Below are 23,334 nucleotides of genomic sequence, written 5' to 3' on the forward strand. Positions count from 1 at the left end.
AGACTTTAAAAGATTCCAGAGCTGTACCCATTTTAAGTGAATCCTGTTTTGAACCAATTCGATTCCTGTATTTAACTTTCATAAGAAGTCAAAGAACTCATAGGATCAAAGAATGCATCAGAAATCATATATTTTGAATCTAAAAGTGTATTATAAACTTTTTGAACCAAATCTTACAGAATCCAGGGATCTGTCTTCTGAATAAAATTCCACTGCAGTTATTTAATAATAATAATAATAATAATAATAATAATAATAATAATAATAATAATAATAATAATAATAATAATAATAATAATAATAATAATAATAATAATAATAATAATAATAATAATAATGTGCCATCAAGTTAATTCAGACTGAATTCAGGGTTTTCCAGGTAGAGAATATCAGAAGTACCTTCTGGGGACAGCTGGGGACTGTGCAGCTTGCCCAAGGCCTCATGGGCTGGGTCTACTTGCTGGAGGCACAGTGGGGGAATCAAACTCCCAACCTCTGGTTCTGCAGCCATGTACCCAAACCACTGAGCTACCCAGCCAGTGCATGTTTATGATTTACTAATTAGGCACAGCTAAATAATTGGATATTTCTCCCAGGTTATAAAAAATGTTTCCAGTGATGAATGCATAACTCATAAGGTTGCAGCACCTTAAAGATGACTATTTTTCAATGTGAGCTTTCATGGATACATCCACTGATTAGGACAAGTAAGCTCACATTAAAATATGTTAGTCTTTAAAGTGCCACAGTATTCTTAGTTTTTGTTGGTTGCTTATATTTTTGTCTGGATATGCTTGCGCAGACTAATGCGGCCACTTCTTTGAAACCTCAGACAAGATAACAAGCTACTGGTCTACTGCAAATTAGTAAATGTCGAACTAGTGACTTTGAAATGCTTCTGAAAATGATACAGGCCCTTTGCTTGATTTTTAGTCAGGAAATGTATCTCTCATTAATAGGGGGTGCATGACCTGAAGATTTTTTTTTAATTTCAAAAATTGTTGTTGTTACATGTCATCAAATTGCGTCCATCTTGTGATGGCCAATGAATGAGTGACCTCCAAAATATCCTGTTCTCAAAAATTAAAAGTCATTTTGCTGCATGCACAACTATGTATTTTTATAAGATGTTGGGATCATTTGTGGCCACATAGTTTAATGAGGTTCCCTCACTTTCCATATCTGATTTTTTTTCAAAAAATAATCTGCTTCTTTAAAAAAAAGCAGTTAAAACGTCTTAAAATGTATAAACCACCATTCTACAAGCATCCCAGGGTGGCGGGCAAAAAACATTACATAATTCAGTTTGCCACTATGAGAACTGGATTCAATCAACAGCTCTTTGGTCTGATCCAGCAAGGCTCTTCTTAAATATCTGGGCCCTGAGCAATTGAAGTATTTTAAGAATGATAAAGGCCATTTGGGGTACAGCAGGCAATAGAATTTCTGAAGAGTTGGTGTGACATGGCTCAATCTGAGTAAACTCTTTTAAATTCTAATAGCTGAGCTTCACTCAGTTTGAAGCTTCCAAACCACTTCAAGGGCAACCCAATGTGTAGAACATTGCAGTAATCCCATCTGATTACCAGTGGTTGCAGTAATGCACAAAAACTGTTTCTGTCCAGGAAAAGTCACAGATGAACCATCTGAAGCTGATAAAATATACTCAAAGCCACCAAGAGCATTGGGATATCTTATTGTAACATTAGTCTCCCTCCTCTCAGATCATAAGCAAAAGATAGACCCACTTGTTTTGGGTTAGTGCACATGCATGCATAAGAGCTTCTCAGACCCAGGAGCTTCCTACTTTCAATACCTACCTTTTGTCATGATTCAGCTTCAGATTATTGGCCCTTATCCATCCCATTGCCAACAGCAGACTCGCATGATTCAAATGATCACTTTGGGGATCCTTGTGGACAGAAAAGTGATGAATACTATATATAGGTTGGGAGTGTGTATGGTGTGTGCATAAGAAAGATACCAGATGACAAAGTTGGGAGTCATTGGCATGTTGGTGGCATCTTACTGCACAGCTTGACTTGTCACCTGTGTGGTTAATACAGTAAATTCATCTGTTCTCTCTCTCTCTCTCTCTCTCTCTCTCTCTCTCTCTCTCTCTCTGTATGTGTGTGTGTGTGTGTGTGTGTGTGTGTGTGTGTGTGTGTGTGTGTGTGTGTGTGTGTGTGTGTGTGTGTGTGTGTGAATCAATCAACTTTATGCTTCGTAGTTACGTTTTGGGGGCACAAGAGCTATACACAGATTTTGAACTATGGGGAGGGGGCTGGCATTGTTGAAGGGAGGAGTGTATAATCTAAATTTAGATCCTTTCAGGCATATGATGCACCACATGAATTGCTCACAACAACAGCTTAGAGAAGAGTGCTTTTAATACCTTTGATGGAACAAGTCGCCCAGATAAATTCCTCCAATGGGGACTTTTGAATTCTTAAATCCACTGAAATGTCACACATAAGAATTTTAATGCTGTTGTGCTACTGATGTGTAACTGTTTGTTGCAAGCAAGCCCTTGAGTGTATAGGAAGATGGTTGTTGTGGGGTTTTCGGGCTTTTTGGCCGTGTTCTGAAGGTTGTTCTTCCTAACATTTTGCCAGTCTCTGTGGCCAGCATCTTCAGAGGACAGCACTCTGAAGATGCCGGCCTTCAGAACATGGCCAAAGACCCCGAAAAACCCACAACAACCATTAGATCCCGGTTGTGAAAGCCTTCGCGAATACATTGTATAGGAAGAGTTATGGAAACAGAAAGCTCCATAGAAACTATTGAACTATATGTGACAATTAGCAACAACAGTGAGACTATCAGATATATCCAACACATTCTGTATTGCTGTTAGCTCATACTTTAATATGCAAAGAAACACATCCATCCAATTTCAAAATGCAATGTGTGAATTGGTTGTGATACTACTTGTAAAGACCAACCACATGTATATTAATAGAATTTGGAAACCCTGCAACCTCTTTCTTTCTCTTGCATGTGCACATAAAACTAGGGGTGAGGGGAGCAGCAGGAATGTTTTGTAAAATGCAATTTTTATCTCACTCGTTCTTTGAAGGAAGGCAACAAACAGCTTAGCCTAGTGCTGTGACTGAAAACAATGGAATACAAACAGGTCAAGTGGCAGAAAGAAATCCCTCTTTCCTACCAAGAGGCCCTGGCTTGAAACAGTAAAATGCAAGCAAGGCATAATCGTTGAATATTTTTGATTTTGTGCAAATAAAATGATACTAGTGCCCATAGCTTCTAGCAAAATTCCTTTGACATACAGTGGAAGTTGGAGCAATGTTCTCCTTGACATCAGTAAGAACTGTACGTGAAGCTTGAGGGCATTATATGGCCCTCGTCTTGTAAAACATGAAAATAACTGAGACAACTGTCAGAATCAGAACTTTTATTTGAATTTTAACATGTTCTAGCATGCCACGTCAAAAGGATTTCTTGTGGCGAAAGGCAGTGCAGCCATAAACACAAATACATAATCATATCATGCAGGTTCTTGGCTCTTGCTTTGTTCCCACCATCTCTCACCATCCAGTTATGTTCAGTTGATTCAGCTTTTCTGTTTTGGGCAAATCTCCCCTGAGCGGTAAGGGATGTCACTTTTAAACATCTAGCTAAATATCCAATGAATATTTGCTAAGCAGTTTTTCCCTTCAGTTTTTTTTGTACTGGAATAAATGCAGTTCCTGAAATATAACTGGTAGTCCCCACTAGCGTAGATCCATTAACTCAATTGCTAAATGGGCAGTCAGTACTTATATAAATACCACGAATGAATGGGCCTACACTAGATTAGAGTAGGCTAGTGCTTTGATAATCCCGTTCAACAACAAAAAAGACTACTCAAATGGAATATGTTTCATTTCTTGTAAAGAACTATTTGCCTAATCTATGAAGCTTTCTTTACAGGCAGCATTCCGTTTGTGAGTGTGATGTATCCCAAAAAGTATCTAATAGCCTCAATTCAGCTAAAGATACTTATGAAAAAGATAGCAATTTTATATATACTAGCTTGGGAGCAAGACCCACTGTGGCCATTGGGACGTCTGAATAAATATGGACAGGGTATTAGGTGTTAAATCTCATTGGAACTCATTGGATGAAGTCAGTCACGAGTGAAACTGGTCCAGGGGACCAGCACAAAACAAAGGAAGTGATGGAATATGCCAATAAGATTCTTTTCTCACTGCTGTGTCTCTGGCCTTTTACTTCACTGCATCCAACAAGCACATGGAAAGAAAAAATAATTGCTTCATGCCCTAGCTAATAGTCTACTAGACAGATCCAGTGTATACAGTGCCAGGAGCTGGGAACTTAACCAGTCTGGTGTAGTGAACAGAATGACAAATTAGGACTCAAGAGCTGAATGGCTTTGGTAAAACTGCTCTTTAAATATCTCACCTTGAAAATTCTATTGGGGCTGCTATAACTTAGATCAGACTTAACAGCACATAACATACACACACACTGCACAGCACCTCTATAGGCACGTCAATGTTACTAAATTTAATCAGATTAGGACCAAACAACTTTCTGCAAAACACTCACTACAGTATACTGAGCAAGAGTAGGAGCCATTCTTATCGTTTGCAGTGAAGAGGTGTTTATCTCCATTAAGCAGTCAACCAGGAAGCCATAGTAGTCCTACAGTATGAAATGGCTGGCAAACTCATATGCGCATCAAAAGCTAAAATGCAGATTGGATAAGATGAAGTACAGTAAGGTGGTAGCAAAGGGAATGGCTAGAGAGTGCAGGAGTGTAATGAAAGAAATTATTAAGGAAGAGATATATAGCTAACATTCCCCAGAGGGCTCTGCTTCTTTTCAAAGAGCAAAACATCTAATGTTATTAACTGTAATGCAGCCAAGCATTGAATATGTGTGCATGTGATTGAGTATATATGATTGTGATCAATAAAGTGGAGTAGTTGAAAACATACAATGAAAGCAGCTCTTCTCATTTTTAGCATCCTACAACAAACACTGTGTTTATAGATATTTGTGATTCCAGTCATGAATTAGATTTACATCTGGCTCAACCAATACATTTTGTAGTCCAATAATGTAACTCATAAAGATAAGACAAGGATGATAGGAAGTGGTGACTTCTGGGAAAATGAATGGATCAAGGACTATGAATAATTGGCAATAAGGCAGTGGATAAGCAAATGAGACAATGTATTTCTTCTTTCTCTTGTTCATATAAACAGGTGTCCTAAAGTTATTACAGAAAATAACTGTACTAGTTACCATTTAAAGAAAGTGGCAACCCTCTCTAACAACTCCTTTTCTCTTTGTCAAGCAGACATTATTTTAAATTTCCGAACAACTTACGTCAGCAAGTCTGGCCAAGTAATATTTGAAGCAAGATCTATTTGTATCCACTACGTGACTACATGGTTCATCATTGATTTAATTGCTGCACTTCCTTTTGATCTACTTTACGCTTTTAACGTCAATGTTGTAAGTATAGCCTTAGTACTTTATTAGTAGAACTCATCTCAAGCTTTCTTTTGTGAATGAACTGAGAGCGGGGGGGGGTGGTGGTGGGTCAGGTGCATGTTTCCTTTCAAATGCAAGTTTCTGTATGTATGTATAATTTTTTGACCTGAAGTGCTCAAGACAGAATTGGGGGGAAAATGTAGTACAGTGGTGCCTCGCTTGACGATGTTAATTCGTTCCAGTGAAATTGCTGTAGAGTGAAAACATCATCAAATGAAAGTAAAAAACCCATTGAAACACATTAAAACCCAGTTAATGTGTTCCAATGGGCTGAATAGCTGCTCATCTTGCGAACATCCTCCATACGGCGGCCATTTTCTGTGCCTGTAAAGTGAGGAATCCATCCTGGAAAACAGCGGGGGGGGGGTATTTTGAAAGCCGGTGGCCATTTTGCAACCCGAGGATCAGCTGTTTGCTGATCGTCGTAAAGCAAAAGCGATCGCAAAAACATTGACGTAATGCGGATTCATTGTACAGCGGGGTAATTGTCCAGCGGGGCACGACTGTACTGAAAATGTAGTATATCAGACCAAAAGGAAGATATCCTCTAAATGAGTTCTAAGTGAGCAATTCCTTCTATTTTCTGGAACCGTACAAGAACGGTAATAATTGTTATAAGTGAAAATATTTTCCCAGATTTAGTTATGTTCATTAAAACAAACTAGAAATAGGTCATGGTACAAATAAGTTAGCTTCTTACATATACAGGCTGGAACCCTTTCAGTGTTCGTGTAAGGTTTGTGTGACTTGCCATGCCCTAATTGTAGTAATTGACAAAGTACTGGGGAATGTCTTTGTTGCATACCTGATCATACGCCCAATAGCACATCTGAGATGTGTCCTGAAACATTTAGATTGTAAGGTAAACAAGCTTTTAAGTAATATCCTGTGTTTTGCTAAAATGCAAGATGTTTTTCCAGTGCCCACATGATGTTGACTCAGCTCTGTAAACAGCATCATTTGAGGAAGATGATTTGAGCTTTTCCTGTGTACTGCACAAGTACTCTTCTGTTCCAAAAGATCTTCATGTACAATGTAACAAAGCCTATTCATTCAGAAAATCATTCTGTCTTTGGTCACACCATTAATGCTTTGCTCACAAAGGAAAAGCTTCAAGGAACCAGGATTTTACTTTAAAAAGAACATTTTCAGAAATATAGGCAAAAACCTTAGGAAGTGCTAAGGGTTTTTTTTATTGACAGCTTTAAACATATAGCAAATGTAAGAGTCATATTTTCTTATATTTTGTTGATTGTGTAAACAACTAGTGTAATATTTTCTTCATAATAATTTAACACAAAAAGTTTGCATGATTAAAATGAATGTGGTTGGTACTTTACATATATTTATGTTCAGTTTTCCCTTTGCTGTCTAAACAACCTGGACACATATATTTTATATAAGCTCTTAGTTTGTTGGAGGTTATGATTTTTTTGAAAATAATGCTGAATATGCACAGGTCCTACCAAATATATCCATCTTTATTCATATTTTGATTCAGTACAAATATGTGAGGGACTCTTGAAATGTATTCATAATATCATGAAATACCCAGAATTGTAGAATATCAGATCACTATAACCCTTCTCTGTTAAAAATAATATCAGTGTTTTCTATGTACAAGAAGAATCATATTTTTGGTATAAATCTGAGGTACTCAAAATGAAATAGAGGAAACAGGGCAGATGAGATGCATGTCCAAAAAAATAATGGATAATTAGAGTATCTTTAATAAGACAACATAGTGATAACGTTAAATAAAGATCAGTGAAAGATAACAAAATAAGTGATACCAGCTTCCCATTTAAATGACATTATACCCGCCTTCAAAAAACACAACATCAGCCTTCCCCATTTCAATCAGAGGTCTCAAAAGTAATTCATCACGAATAATTTCATTACCTGTAACTAATCCTTTTTGGGATAACAAGTAATAAGTAGTTACAAATGAAAGTGAAAGTAATGTAACAATGACAATATTATTTGTTAGGTATAATGAATAATGTTTTCCACTTGCTATCAAAGGTTATTTTCAGGACATTTTAAGATATTTTAGAGGCATTTTGACAGGAAATTTTCAGGTTTCACACAATTCTTTCATCAATTCTGAGTGGCAAGAAAAGGACTCTTTAGTTTTATCTTTATTTTTGTTAGTTGGGTAGCAGGGCTGCAGAGACAGAGGTTGGGAGTTTGAATCCCCACTGTGAATCCCCGGAGAAAAGCCAGCCCGTTTTTATTCTTGGGCAAACTGCATAGTTTCAATGTGCCTTCAAAACTAGGAAATGATAAACCACTTCTGTGTACACTATACCTTTTAAAAAAATCCTGGAAAGGTTGTTGTAAATTGGAATTGAGCCGACAGCATGTAATTATTATTATTTTAAATATTTTCAAGGTGCAGTATCAGAATTGGCCACTAGACTGAACCAGAGAGTATATTCTTACCATACTAGTAAAGTTAGTGCATCACATTAGTAACTTACAGTGCAAATAGTTACTTCTGTTATTGCTGTAATAATCATGATGAGAACAACCTGGCTCTTGATAAATGAGTCATGTGACGATTTCCTTTAAAAAAAGCACCTCAGATCTGAAAATATCTCATATATCTGCCTCTTCTTTACATTCCTGTCAGATGAAATACACATTATGATGCTCTACAGCTGACAGGACTAAAGCAAGTGTAAATCTGTTTGAAAAGGTGGCTAAATATTCTTCTTCCTTCTTATTGTTTAGGTGTCCATTGTCCATCTTCTAAAAACTGTGCGACTGCTGCGTCTTTTACGTCTTCTTCAGAAGTTGGATCGTTATTCCCAGCACAGTACTATTGTTCTGACTCTACTTATGTCTATGTTTGCATTGCTAGCTCATTGGATGGCTTGCATTTGGTACGTTATTGGAAAGAAGGAAATGGACAAAAAACCCTACACTTGGGACATAGGTAAAGAAAGGGATTTTTATTCATATGTTGATATCATAATGTTGTGGGGGGGGTTACGTGCAGTTGAGCTGGAATTGCTAGCCTTCTACTATCACCTTGTTTCCAAGCTGCAAAGTGTATTAGAACTTGGTTAATGGGGAAACATAAAGAAGTGACATGTGGCAGACATCAGCATTCACCATCTAGAAGACTTAAAAAAGAAAAGCCTGCACAGCGTAGACAGGGAGCCTTGCCCTTCTCTGAGTCAGCTTTGTGCAGACACCATAGGATGATAATGCAAATTAGAGTGAGGGCAAAACTTACTGCTTCATAGATTTCAGTTTGCAGCTGTTTAAATAGCTAATAGCAAAGCAAAAGCAAAGCGTGCTGCTTATATACTGCCCCATAGCACTTCAAGCACTCTCTGGGCGGTTTACAATTTAATTATGCAGGCTACACATTGCCCCCCCCCCAGTGAGCTGGGTACTCATTTTACCGACCTCGGAAGGATAGAAGGCTAAGTCAACCTTGAGCCGGCTACCAGGAGTGAAATTCAGGGTTTCTTCTAGGTCAGTGGAACCTGTATGGCTGAAACCCAAACCATAAAAGGCTGATTCAAACTAGCGTATTTTTCACACCATAAGACACACTTTTCCCCCCACAAAACAGGGGGGTGGAAAGTCTGTGCGTCTTATGGGGCGAAGAAAACAGATATTTTTCCTGTTTTCTTCTCCTAAAAATTGGTGTGTCTTATGGTGCAAAAAATACGGTACTTTGCATCAAGTCTGAAGCAGTTTAAATTAGTCTAAATTGGGTCCAAAGTGGAACCAAGTCTGGCCAAATTGCTTCAGACCAATTTGACAATTCAAACACTAAAAGAAAATCAAACAGAGTATCTCTAAAGCAGGCTTGTCCAACTCGCGGCCCGAGGACTGCCTGCAGCCCAGGTCTGCTCGTAATGTGCCCCAGTGCAATTTTTTTATTTTTAAAGAAATTCCAAATTTTCAAGATACACTGCCGGCGCCTGCGGCCGGAATGTGGCCGGGGCATGTCACAACAGTAGAGGGGGAGAGAGGGAAGGAAGGAAGGAGTGGGAGGGGAGGGGACAGGGGGGCTGCATGACTGCATTGCGCCGTCCCCGTCAATAGGTGGACCCCCTTCCGCCCATAAAGCTGCCGGAGTTAAAGCTGGCAGCCTCTGCTGTCTGAGATTGCAGCTGCCGGTAAGCGCGCTTGGAGCGGGGCTGCGGAGGACGGCTAGGGCTGCCCCCCCATTCGTCCCAAACCAAATGTATGTGTGGCCCAAACCAAATTTTCATCTTCTAATGTGGCCCAGGGAAGGTGAAAGGCCCCTGCTCTAAAGTGTTGCAAAACATTGCCATATAAGGAAAATGCTTAGGTAACGCAATAGGGAAGGAGAAGAGACGAGGTAAACAAGAATCTCACCAGCACTTTCCAGCCATAGTTGTTCTAGCATGGGATTCTGTGATGTCACTGAGGTTATACATAGGGATGGGACTTCCATCTTTAATCCATAGGCATGGGACTTCCACCCCATTATTTGACAGGAACTTTCCAGGCTGAATTACGAATGTGAAAGCCCCACAGCAGCATCAGATAGTGTAAAACAACCCTTCTACCTGCATTTGTTCCCCGGACATTCCTCTCGTCAGTAGGGAGAAAAGTACCCCACTTGACAATGAGATTCCCTAGACCTACCAAGCCCCATTTGGGGGGGGGGAGGTTCTGAGAGTATAGAGGTAGCCTCTGTTGGAACTTGCCCTCCTATGGAGCTTTTCATGGGGCTTTTTCCCCAGCTAACTAGACGAATTGTGAGGGATTTGAATGCCCGAGAGTGGGGGCTTTCACACTCGTAATTTGGCCTGGAGAGTTTCCACCAAATTATGGGAGTCAAAGACCATTAAATACAGAAGTCCCATCCTTCACATTCAACTCTGATGCAATTTTCTCTTCTTTTGTTTTAATTTAGCTGTTAGCAGGAGATCATGGAAAAAAGATGCAGTGAGTGTTTTTTGGGTGGTTGTTGGGTATCTTGCTTAGTCTAAATCTCTTTCTCTTAATTTCCAAAACTTTGTCTTCTTAGCTAGAATAGCCTAAACTAGTTTTTATTTTTCTCCTTATTGATAATTTTTATTTCAACAGTAATGTGTTTATTGTGTGTGAATGTTAAGTAGTAAGACCCAGTTGCCCTCCCAACTTCTAATCTGTAGTGGGGAAGATTTTTAGCAGTGCTCTATGATCACAGTTTTAGAAACAATTTTGCTGGGGTTTGGTGGCCATTTTGTGTTTACTGTAACTCATATTACTTTTCCTATCATTCTTCAACCCTCCATTCCTAATTACTGTATTTTCTAATCTAGTCCCATTCCTCTTTACTCTTTATACTTGTTGGTAATTTGAGTGAGTTTGCTTATTGGTTTCAGCATTATTTTAGCAATATTTGTATTGCTTCTCGCCTTTTGGCTAAGATCAAGTATAGTGCGTAGTATTAGGCAATTTCTCTAATTCCTTTTCACTCCCTCTACACACATTTTGGTCCTAGTTATTTAATTAGTTACATTTGATGTTGATTTCAATCTCACTTATTGTGTCTGTCTTAACAGACCTCACAAAGGTAGTCTTAGCACATAAACTCCAACAATGCAGAAAAGCAGCACACATATTAGCAAATGTTAGGCATATTAAGGCATATTTTAAAGGTAGAAAGCTTTAAAACCTTGGATTTGCCAGTGTGAAAAAGGTCAGTAATCCATCTAAAATGCCCCCAATTCCATGTATGTGTTTGGGGGGAAAAAGTTAAGGTTGTTTTTAGGGAAAACATTAAAATTGGCTAGCACAAAACCTACTGGACATCTTTGTCTAGAATTTGTTTGGAATAATTTTCTGAGTGTTTTCCTGTTTTCATATTCCATGCAGAAACAAAAAGGTTACAAGCATTTTCATATCCAAATGCTAGACAAAGAGGTGTATCCAGATTCAGATTTCTGATTTTTTATTCAGATTTTGGTCTGAATTGGGTTGGATCTGAATCTGTCTGAACCAAATCAGGCCCAAAACCACATTAAGTTTGAACTGAAAGCAAATCAGGAGATTCTTGTACAGTTCTTACCTTCGTAATTACTCTGTCCTTCTCATCATTGCAATTCTTCAGGGATCAACAATGAGAACTTGATTCTGTTTTAGTGTCCAATGCTTTTTTCCTCTGAGCATTGCCTTCTGGAAACTGGGAAAAAAGCCCAAAGTGAAACATGGCACATCCTCTGATCATATTTAGACATTTGACCTGTATAGAGAAAAGCCCTAGGATTCATTACATTTCATCTTGTTACCTGTGAAATTGTAGCTATGTACAGTATTATGATTTTTAAAAATTGGTGTCCGGACCAATTCTACATCTCCCACTTTCTGAACTGTTCGCCTCCTTTGGGAAAACTGAAATTAATTTTAAGCTGGTGGAGCTTTGGGTAAACTTATTACATCTCTTTAACACCACTTTGAGTGATATATCTCCTACATTATACACTCATTTGATTAATGGGTTTAGAGAAGATCATCATAAAATCTTTTATAGTTTGAAGTGATCTATGGTGAGAGTGCCTCTTAGCAGTATAATCTAAATATCAGACTGATCTGTACAGGTGAAAAGTAGATTGTTCAGAAAATGTTTTCCATGTACTTGAACTTCATGATCTTTGAAAGCTGGGCAACCATGGATGGTGGGTTAAGAGGAGGCCAAAAGGTCAAGTTATATGTTCCTTTTGATCACCAAAGCTGTCAGAAATAATCTATGCAATAGTCTTGAACAAATCTCCCACCTGTCAGTTATAATTAAATCACAAGCTTTAAAAAGCAGTTTCCTAAAAGCTTATCCAAAGCAGCACTTGGTAGGTAGTAATTAGTGGATATGGTATGTCATAAGCATTATTATTAATTCCATTTACATAGGAGGTACTTATCTTCTGTTTTCCTCTACAGTTGAAATGGTTGCACTTTGTATTTATTTATCAGATCATTTCTGTTCTCCTTTATGGTTTGTTTTCATTCATGGTGTAAAATAGTAGTATTGTATTTGGCACCTTCAGCATAATTGAATAAGTAAGCTCAGGGCTTAAGAGGTACTGGACTTTGGTCCTGTGCTACACAGTTAATCACAGATCCGTACACCATTATTTGGAGGTTAATTGCCAATGAATTCATTGGGACTAATTTCTGAATACAAGTGCTTATTTGTTGCATTTGTTATATTTGTTCAATCAAGACCCTCAAGACAGACTCTAAGCTAAAACGTTTAGCTAAAACGTTAGGAAGAACAACCTTCAGAACACCGCCCAAGAGCCCGGAAAACCCACAACAACCAGTAGATCCCGGCCATGAAAGCCTTCACAAATACATCTAAGCTAAAACTTTCTCCATATTCATCACCATTACATACCTCTTATCCTGCAAATACTGACAGAAAGATTTTAATGGTTGGAAACTTTTATAGGATAATACTTGTAGAATTTGAAGCATTCATCATTCCCTTCATTAATTTTTCTGTGGTCCCCAGTAATTCACAACAGCAGCTCTGAGGATGCAATTTGAATATATCCTTCAGGGCATAAACATGTATAGCTAGGTTAAAAGTTCCAGACCCACAGCCACCCCACCACTGAAACAAAATGACATTGTGAGGTGTAGCTAGCAAAGCCAGAGATACTAGACCAACTAGTAGCTTTACATATGGAATTATACAATCTGGAAGGTCAGGGGTGATTTCAGTTCCATATGCTTCTGAAATAGTGTCCACCTGAATTCCCTCAGTCTCTTTCTCTCCCACATCAGATGTATATGTACTTGAAGAAGAGTTCCCACCACTGACAAATCTGCTTTGCTCAGATTTGCTGGGAATGGGGGCTGGGGGTGAACCCTGCCTTGAATATGATGGAGCTATGATGGATTAATCTCTTCATAAATCTCTTTTCCAACCACAAAAGCACCAGCAGTGCTGCTGCCCAAGCTGACAGTTTTGCCCTGAGTGCTGATACCACTCTCCTTCCTTTACACATCAACTTGTTGGGAGAAAACCACCTTCTTTATCACCTTTTTGGCCCTTAAACCTGGCTGGATTGCACAAAGACATAATTGAAACCCATCTGAAGTTCACTCCTATCTGTCCCACATTCTCTGTCACCTCCTTGGAAGAGTCACACACACCATTTACTGTTGCTTGCTGCTCTTTACTCTTCATATAACATACATTCTTTTGTGCTTTCTGGTGCTTTTCCAGAAGCCCTAAAGAACCTGTAAAAATATTACAAAAAAGAAGTGGCAAGACAACAGAGAATCAATCTACTCCAAAAGCTGACAATAGTACACAAGAAAGGAAATTGAGAATCAAGTCTATGCAAGCAGGTACTAGTTTATATTATCATATTCAAACCAATGGTATGAGCTCAGTATCTTCCATCCAGTACAACAGATGCTCTGGGCAAGGGAAATACAATAGAAAAAAAGGCAAGGAAGCAGCCAACTAGTCAGGGGCTGGCTGTTAGGCACACAGAGGTGGACACACACCAGAGCAACCAACCAATGTCACAACACCAAGAACAAACAAAAAAGAAAGAAAGAAATGGCCCACATTGTGCCCAACTGACCACAGTAACCACTTACAGAGACTTGTAGCACATCGGAAGAGTCACAAAGTCCAGCCCCTCACCCACTAACCCCCATAGAGGCAAACAAGCCATCCCCAAAACCCAACAAAATATACACTTTTAAGGTGCTTATACAATAAATTAGGCAATAACATTTTTTGTAAAAAAAAATTAGCAATCATGGAAAGCAGACATGGACACACGAGGGAAAAGTAAGAAAAAAAAGAGCTCCCTTGCCCAGAAAACCAAGAAAAGCAAGCAGCTAAAGCATCACTCTCCAACGAATACAGCTGAAATACAGGGAGAATGTCTCTCTCCCATTCTACTTGATGCCTTCTATTCTCTTTTTTCAGTCCAGTAGCCAGCAGCAGGCAGGTCAGGCAGGCAGGCAGAAAAAATAATCCAAGAAAGGAAAGGAGAGGGAAATCCTCAAAGAAATTGAATTTAAAAAAAAAATCCCAAGGAAGCAAGCTGGCACTGGGTAGGCTGCCTGATAGCAGGAGCAAAATAGAAAGAAAGTGGGGTGGGGGTAGGGGTGGGGGGGTCTCCTAAAAAAAATATGGCAAAAATTGAAAAGATTACAGATGTAGGCAGGCAGGCAGGAAGTAGAATCTGAGATGGAGGGCACTGGGAGATCTCGCACCCAGAAGGAATGGCTGAAGTTAAAAGTTCCACTTTTCTAGGGATCTGGGTCCTTTTATGGAAACAAAATTTCTGTGCCTCCTGGATGTTCTGGTTTGCTGCTGACAGCAGCCCTCATTATGATGTTGGATGGAAAAAATTTCCAGGCAATTTGATAGACAAAGAGTAAAAGAAAGGCTAAGCAAAAGAGGAAAAAAAAACAAAGATGAAATTGGTTGTTGTAGGTTTTTTGAGGTGTTTGGCCCTGTTCTGGAGGTTTTTTTCTCTTCCTAATGTTTCACCAGTCTCTGTGGCCGACATCTTCAGAGGACAGGAGTTGGAACTCTGTCTGTGACAAAAAGCCATGAGAGCCTTCAAGAATAGAAAGACGAAACTTTCCCCTTTGTTCTCCTCTTTTGTTAATATGAATTCTTTGTCTTTTAGTAACTTCTTACCATAATTGAATGAAAAAAGACAGTCTCTTTTGTGTGCTGCTTCTTTCACCCAAATGCGAAAGCCCCACTGCTAGTGCCCAGCTGAAACAAAACTACTCTTGGTGAGATGGTGGGAGAGTTTGCCTCTCTGCTGGTATAGCTGGACCTCTTCCCATTCCCCTTTGGCATGCTGGAGGGTAAGCATCTAATTTAATCCTAAGGAGTCCTTGAAACCCAAAGTTTAACTACATGGAGAGCACATCGTTCTCAGTTTCTCCCATTGGACATCTGTGGGACAAAGTAAACAGGCCATCATTTGAGATAAATACAGTAAAAAAAAAAAGCTGCATCAGAAACAAAATGAAAAAGATAGGTGAAAAGTTCTTCACTGTAATAGGATGGGTCTATCTTGCAAAGCCAGTCAAAAGCTCACTTCCTCCCACAGCTCTGTTAACTCTTGTGAGGAAAACAATACAGCCTTTCTGTCATAATGGTGGAAATTTTCATAGAGAATAATCCATTCATAGAAAACAATATATGAACATCAGAAGTATTATTAGTGCCTGTTCCTAATTATGAATACGCCCTAGCTGAAAGCAATAACTCATTGTTTCCCTCCCGTATCTTACAGTAGGTATCTCAGTCTCCTTTGTTACTAAAATGAATTATGTTCTTCACCTAGATGGGTGCTCTTTACTGCTTTCCCCATATTGCATATTTGTACAATTGCTGCTTACTGGATTATAGTACAATCTAAGTACGACTCTTCTTTCCTATAAATTGGGGTTACCAAAGTGCAACCTCCAGTTATACTACAGCTCCCAGCAGCCATCACCATATGACCAATGGTGGGAGCTTGAGGGAGTTGCAGTCTGACAACTTCTGGGCGCCCTTCCTTTGCCCAAGCCTACTATGTATATTAGAAAACACTGACTGAGGAGCAAAGATGCTATGGCAGAGATTCAGCACTATTCGTATTATGAAAAACACACTTTTATACAACCTCATTTCCACTGTTGTCTAGGCTATTTTGCCATGTAAGCTATCTCAGATGCAGCCCTTTTTCGTCACAGCAAAGAAAGGACCATTCATCTGTCAATCATACAAAAATAATCAGGATATTAGAGAGAAGTAGCAACTATCAAATCTAGTCCTGAACCAATGTATACTAGCTACAGAGTTACAATAGATACAGAGACACTGTTTGTTACACACACTGGCTTCTTAAGGATCTAAAATCTTGCTTATGCTCCTTACCCTTGATTGGACCTTCCCTATCACCTGTTCCTGTTCTGTATGGGAAGTAGGAGGAAGCCAGTCTACTCTGGGGTGGGCAAAGGATGCTTGGATGCTCCTTTGCATTTATTGGCTGGCCACAGTGGCTGAGGAACATGGGAGCTCCAGTTCCATTCAATGATCAGAGGTAGAACCCATGTATGAGATTGTTGAGGATCTCATACCACTTTGTGCCCTTCCCAGGGTGAACAGTGTGTTCCAGATATTTTATACTTCCTTTGACAGTGTTCCTCACCATAATTACTGTTTCCACTTTATGCTTCTGCAGGTTCTTCATATTCATTTCCAGAATTTCCTCCAGCTTGAGATTCTCCTCTTCACAACCACCACTACTATATAATGCCTGGGAATAGTAGGAAGTATTCATGAAGGCTTTCACGACCGGGATCTAATGGTTGTTGTGGGTTTTTCGGGCTCTTTGGTTGTGTTCTGAAGGTTGTTCTTCTTAACGTTTTGCCAATCTCTGTGGCCGGCATCTTCAGAGGACAGCCAGCCACAGAGACTGGTGAAACGTTAGGAAGAACAACCTTCAGAACATGGCCAAAGAGCCCAAAAAACCCACAACAACCAATAGTAGGAAGCTTTGTAGCTCCACCAGAGCCAGTTCCTTCAAAATACAGTATGGCATGGCCCTGCTTTTCCTGTTTGTGAGTGGAATCTGATATACCTGTTTCATCTAAGCTTATAGCTGACTCTAGATTATTACTGAGCACCATTCTATAGTTTCTGCTCATATTTTACTGCCCTTATAATCAATCTTCCAAAGGTATCTTAACCATATGCAACTTTGCTGAAATTTTCAGTGCAGGTACCATCCTGCAGATGTGCTTTCAGGTTGTGACTTCCTAATGCTCCCTATTCATTGCTGCTTGAGAGTAATAACCAGAAATGGAATGGGCTTTCTGATTGCCTTTTTGTTTTTTTTGTTTTTTGTTGTTGTTGTTGTTTTTGCTAGCAGGGAGATTGCATTTGATCTTGAATCTACCCCACTGTGTTCTGCCAATGGAAAGACATTACTGAGTGGACAAACAAGAGCAAAACCTAGTTCACTGGAGCAGTGAATTTTTAACCACTTCCCTTTCATCAATCCTTTAAAAAAAACCGCACACACACACACAATTTGTAGCTATAACACTTCAGCAATATTAAGCTTTGCTGTGTATTTCTATATTAAATTCCCATTGGAGGAGAACCAGGTATGTGAAAAACACTGGATTATAATGCAAAGGGGAAATAAAATCTTCAAAACACCTTTATGGAGCATTAGGAGATCAGAAGCAGGGCAGAGAGGGAGCTAAGAGTTTTACAGAAATTTATTTATTTATTTATTTATTTATTTATTTATTTATTTTATTTATATCCCGCCTATCTAGTCGCGAGGACTACTCTAGGCGGCTTACAACAACGTTAAAATACAATAAAATAAACAACCAATACAAAAACAGGTAAAAGAAAAAAAAAACAGTAAAGAGATAAGAAAATCAAAAAATAGTTTTATGAGAAGGCCTGCCGAAACATCCAGGTCTTTAATAGATTCTTGAAAGTGCCCAGCGAGGGAGCTCCGCGAATGTCAGGAGGTAAGTTATTCCACAGGCGAGGAGCCACCGCCGAGAAGGCCCTATTTCTTGTTTTCTCTTTCCGGGCCTCCCTCGGGGTTAGGCTCCTCAGCCTCACCTCCTGGCTCGCCCGTGTGACCCGGGTAGAACTTGGTGGGAGTAGGCGTTCCGCCAAGTATCGAGGCCCTAAACCGTTTAGGGCTTTATACGTAAGCATTAGCACTTTGAAGTCGATGCGGAACCTGCCCTTATAATCTTCCACTTTATAAATAAGTCAGAACAGGGGAGGGAGAGAAGTGCCAAAAGTCTGGAGACTGTGCAGAGGCTGCAACATATGTATAAGCACCAGAAAAAAAGTAAATCATTGCAGGTTTTTTTTTTTTTAAAAAAAACACCTCCACCAAATGCTAGAATTGCAGGTTTTCCTGTCCACATTAAACAGATTGTTTTGCTTTTCTATATTCCTCACAAAGTTAGACATTTTGCAAGAAGAAAAATGTCAGACCAAACACCAGATTACAAGAAAGTGATTGTGTCCTGAATGAAAATTGTACAAATCAGCTGGATGTACCCTTGAGCTGGATATGCTTTACTACACAAACATGCTATTAAGCAAGGAAGCTCTTTTTCATAGCCAGAAAATATAAGTTAACATCCCATATAGATCTTCCTTCCTTCCTTCCTTCCTTCCTTCCTTCCTTCCTTCCTTCCTTCCTTCCTTCCTTCCTTCCTTCCTTCCTTCCTTCCTTCCTTCCTTCCTTCCTTCCTTAGCATTGCTCAATTTAAAATTATGGAAGTCTATGAATCATAGGTAAAATTAAAACAAATTAAAATCTTAAAATAATCACACTGTTTTAGAACAGAAACAGACTGTTCCAATAGCATTATCTCAACCATTTGTTAGATCTTCTTTTGTACCTGCAATAGGGCATAAATTGCACGCATTTAAGTGTGGCATTGATTGAATTGAATTTCTCGACAGTCACAGAAAAATTGTCCTGTATCCCATTTTGCTTGATTATTCTTTGATCTTCCTACTTCACTTTGAAATCTATTAAGTGATTTCCAGATGGTCCAGCTAGAGGCTTGTCCTGGTGGGAGAAACTCTTCAGCATTCATTCATTTGGCAAGGTATAGTGTTTATGTTCTCTATAGGCTTAGCCTAGTCAATTTTGGCTTCATTTTTGGATCTTGAAATGTGTGCAGAAAATGTTTCCTCAATTTGAGCTGTCCTCTATGGGTTTAGTGTCCATGAAGTGAATGAGTTTGGTGATATATTATCTTATTTTGTTCATTATTTGCTAGCACCTCTTTACATACTTCCAAAAGGGAAATGCCAGTCAAATAATAGACTTTTTCAATGGGGGTAGGTTTCAGGCAACCAGTAATAATCCTGCATGGTTCATTAAGACTGCATTGCCTGGTCTTACAAAAATGGCACTTCCATATTGGATGTGGGCCTCTCAGCAACTAAACATATCCTAGGAACATTTGGTTGATGCTCATCCGTTTCTCTGTGAGTTTCTTGGACACAAAGGATGCCACATTTCTGTCTGTGGCAAAGTGTAGCCAACAGTTCCTCTTTAGATGAAGAAATGTCCTTGATATTAATAGAAATTGTCATTTAGATGTATTGATGTTTATATAGCTATTCTTGAGACCATAGTATCCTCTGACAATTACCAGTACTTTAGGTAACAAAGGAATTGCCCAAAACTAAATGAACATTGGACTTCTTTAAAATCTCCTGGAGGATACATTGTCCCATATCTGTATCTAGTAATATCACAGAAAGATGGACATTGGAAAAGGCGACAGAGAGAAGAAACCAGTGTTGTCACTGACTTTCATTGCTGCAATACAAAGGCTACAAGTCAAAATCAGCTAGTCCATTTTTTAACCCAAGTAACTGCACTTTTTAAATAGTTCTTCTGTCACTGAGAACTAATATTGGACTCTCCACCAATTTTCGCAAGTGAATGCTTGGATACAGAGGACAAAGCATTGCAGTCATCTTTTACTTCTAAAGCACCGAACACTTCTGAGTACTCTAAAGTCCATTTTTAGAAAGCCAGTTTTCTCCCTTATATGCATTGGCCACCTAGTTCTAAACATGTTTATTATTTCCTTTTAAGAAGACACAGTGGCTGAAATCCTATTTCTTAGCATGATAAATCATATTAGAGTTGGCCCAAATCTTCTGTAATTCGCTCTGATTCAAAAGCCACTGTGTTAGAGTCCCACATAGTATGCACGCTAATTATGGTGACACAGAACTGCAGCTTTGCCCTTTTCTCAGACCATTCGTATTCTTCTCCATGGGCTTGCAGTCTAAAATCAATCAATATAACAGGAAGAGTGAAGGGGTAGATGTGGAAACAGGAAGGAAAAGTGAACTAAGGAAACCTCACACAGTTTGCACACATAATAGCATAATGGCAGTAAGAAGACAATATAGGAGATTTATAAAAACCTCAGTGGAAGAGAACAGAAGAGAGGAAAGATGGATACCGAGATGCAAAGAGTTCCAGATGTATAAGACTGAGGAACTGATCTGGAACAGCAAGAACGTAACCAGAGGCCTGAAGTGAATCTGAAGATGAGCACAACATACTGTAGATGCAGCTGCCTAAGGAGAAACCAGGTAGAAGGATAGGAGGGATATCATGGTTATTATTATCATGCATACCTTTCTGAGTAAAAGATTTTTATAGGCAAGAAAATCTACCTAGCAAAGAAAAGCTGCAAGGAGATATATAATGCACATAAGACAGGAAAATAGATTGTGCAACAAAACTGAGGATTGTTAAAATTGCACAGCTGAACAGTTCAGTTCCTAGGAACAAAGAAATGTGCAGAATGTGAATCAAACTCAGAGCTACATCTTTCTTTGTTTGTTGTTGCTGCTGCTGCTATAGTTGTTAACAGTAGCTAGGTTTTTGCAACATAGCTAAAACATGAATAAAACTATGTATGAGAGAAGAGATAGTAAAATTTATGAATGATAAAATGTATCAATATATCCAGAGACACAGGATATAGCAAGATGGGGGGGGGGAGAGGATAAAGAGACATATTGGTGGGAGGTGGAACAGCTCTTTACTATAGATTCTTGTTTTTTGGACCAAATGGAAAAGAGATATGAATGATGGAACTATCCTCTCTCTACCCAGAGCAGATTTCGCTTGAGAAATGTCATTCAACATGAAATAATAAAGAAGTCCCAAATGCCAGATGCAGAAAGTGCTGCTAAGCAAGTGAAAAAAAAATCACAGTCAACAGTTTTCCGCCCTTGAACAATTGATCCTGAAAACTTTTTTAATGTTATTTGAGGAAATTGCTAATACTGAAAGAGATTGTGATGGTGGTTTGCTCAATGTATTAGAATTTCAGGTGTAGCTGAAACACCTTGGTCAGTCTTTGCTAAAGAGACTGCCGACAATGTATTTTTTTCAGCATTTGGAAAAAAAATCAATTTGTCATTGTTAGGAGGAAACTGCATCTCCTCTGTGGCAACCCAGCAGCAGGCTTTTTAGATAGCAACTGGTAAATTTTATGTAGAAAGCGGTGGCTGACCTACTTCCATTTTCCCTTTATTCATTTCCATTATTACTGCTTCAGAGGAGGTTTGCCATACATTAGCAGATCTGGCACCCATGGTCACACCTTACCCAACAGAGCCTTTAGAGCAAAGCTGAATTTTTAAAATATAAACACTTGGATGGTGCCTTTTTCCCCCACCACTCATAGACTGCTTTACCTAATGCTTCTCTTTTCAACAATTTGAAGAGGCCCAGAGGAGTAAACCCCACTGAATTCAGGATCACTTACTTCTGATCTAGGATTGCTCTTTAAACGTGATACAGTGGTGCCTCGCTAGATGATGATAATCCATTTCACTGAAATCACTGTTTAGCGAAATCGTCTAGCAAAAAGCATTTCCCCATTGGAATGCATTGAAACCTGTTTAATGCCTTCCAATGGGGAAGAATCGTTGTTGTCTAGTGAAGATCAGCCATAGGAAAGCCACTTTGCGAACCGCCAATCAGGTGTTTAAATAGCTGTCTTGCAAAGCTTAGGTCCCGAAAACATCCGTTTTGCGAACACGGAGGGAGCTGTCAAAATAGTTGTCTAGCAAAAATTGGTTTGTGAAGCAGGGACCAAACATTTTCCAGCAAAATTCCCCCATAGGAATCACTGTTTTGCGAATCGCTATAGCGATCGCAAAAAGTCAATGTCTAGTGAAAAATTGTCATGCAGGGTATCTGTCTAGCAAGGCACCACTGTACAGTGGTGCCTCGCATAGCGAGGTTAATCCGTTCCGGATTAACCTTCGCTATAGCGAAACATCGCTAAACGGAATTAAAAAAGCCATAGAAACGCATTGAACTTCGTTCAATGCGTTCCTATGGCTTGAAAACTCACCGTTCAGTGATGTTTCTTCATAGCGCCGCATTTTCGCGCCCTCGTTAAGCGAGGGCAGGGCGCGAAAATGCGGCGCGGACCTTCCGGCGGCCATTTTGGAACCGCCGATCAGCTGTTCTCCCCGGCTTCGTTATGCGAAGATCGCTAAGCGAATCGCTTAGCGATCTTCGCAAAGTGAAAAAACCCCATAGGGGCCATCGCTGAGCGAATGCTCCAGCGATGGCCCAGAGTGCCTCGTTAAGCGATTTCATCGCTCAGCGAGGCACTCGTTAAGCGAGGCACCACTGTATTTTCTAATCCACCATGAATTATTTGTCATGTCTTTGTGTCAAACTCTGTCTTTGGAAGCTTTTCAGCACTGAAATAAACACTTCATTTGTATGAGGAAGACATATGGCTAAAGCAACATACGGCTGTTCACTAATTTGAGAACTGTAGACTAGAAACAAAAATGACACAACATAAATAGTGGAATATATTAATACTAGCTTTTTAGTCCTGGCTACATTTAGTGATCTGCCTTTTGGACTTTATTTAGTTGGTTTTGCTGGATTTTAGTCTTAATTGTACACTGCTTTGTAAGTTTTGAAACAATAAACATATTTATTCAGAAGGAAGTCTCACTGAACTGTGCTTGACATTGAACTCTTAACTTTTGTGGAGCAGTCAAAGGCTTTGAAATCTTTTTGTCCACACAGAAATAACAGTCATGAAGCTACAGTATCTCGTTTCAGTTTTGTCTCTACATAAGCTTCATAACATGTATTGAAGTAATAGAAGGCTACCGCAGAATTTGTAATTTATATGCATATATAACAATTTAATGTTTTCTATTCTGAGAGATAACGAGTTCACCATTACAGCAAAAACAAGAAATACAAAAATGCAAATTTCATAGAA

At 39.2% G+C, this 23,334-nt stretch overlaps 1 protein-coding gene across 1 annotated transcript in view; it reads left to right on the forward strand.

The window, feature by feature from the left end:
• Positions 1-23,334, forward strand: part of KCNH8 (potassium voltage-gated channel subfamily H member 8) — a 214,820-nt gene that overhangs the window by 130,575 nt on the left and 60,911 nt on the right. The window contains exons 6-7 of the mRNA XM_020807338.3: positions 5,330-5,487; positions 8,263-8,467. Coding sequence (XP_020662997.3) covers positions 5,330-5,487; positions 8,263-8,467 — 363 coding nt within the window. The remainder of the gene's footprint in view (positions 1-5,329; positions 5,488-8,262; positions 8,468-23,334) is intronic.

The sequence above is a fragment of the Pogona vitticeps genome, chromosome 6 (assembly GCF_051106095.1).
Source record: "Pogona vitticeps strain Pit_001003342236 chromosome 6, PviZW2.1, whole genome shotgun sequence".
In the NCBI taxonomy this organism is placed as follows: domain Eukaryota; kingdom Metazoa; phylum Chordata; class Lepidosauria; order Squamata; family Agamidae; genus Pogona; species Pogona vitticeps.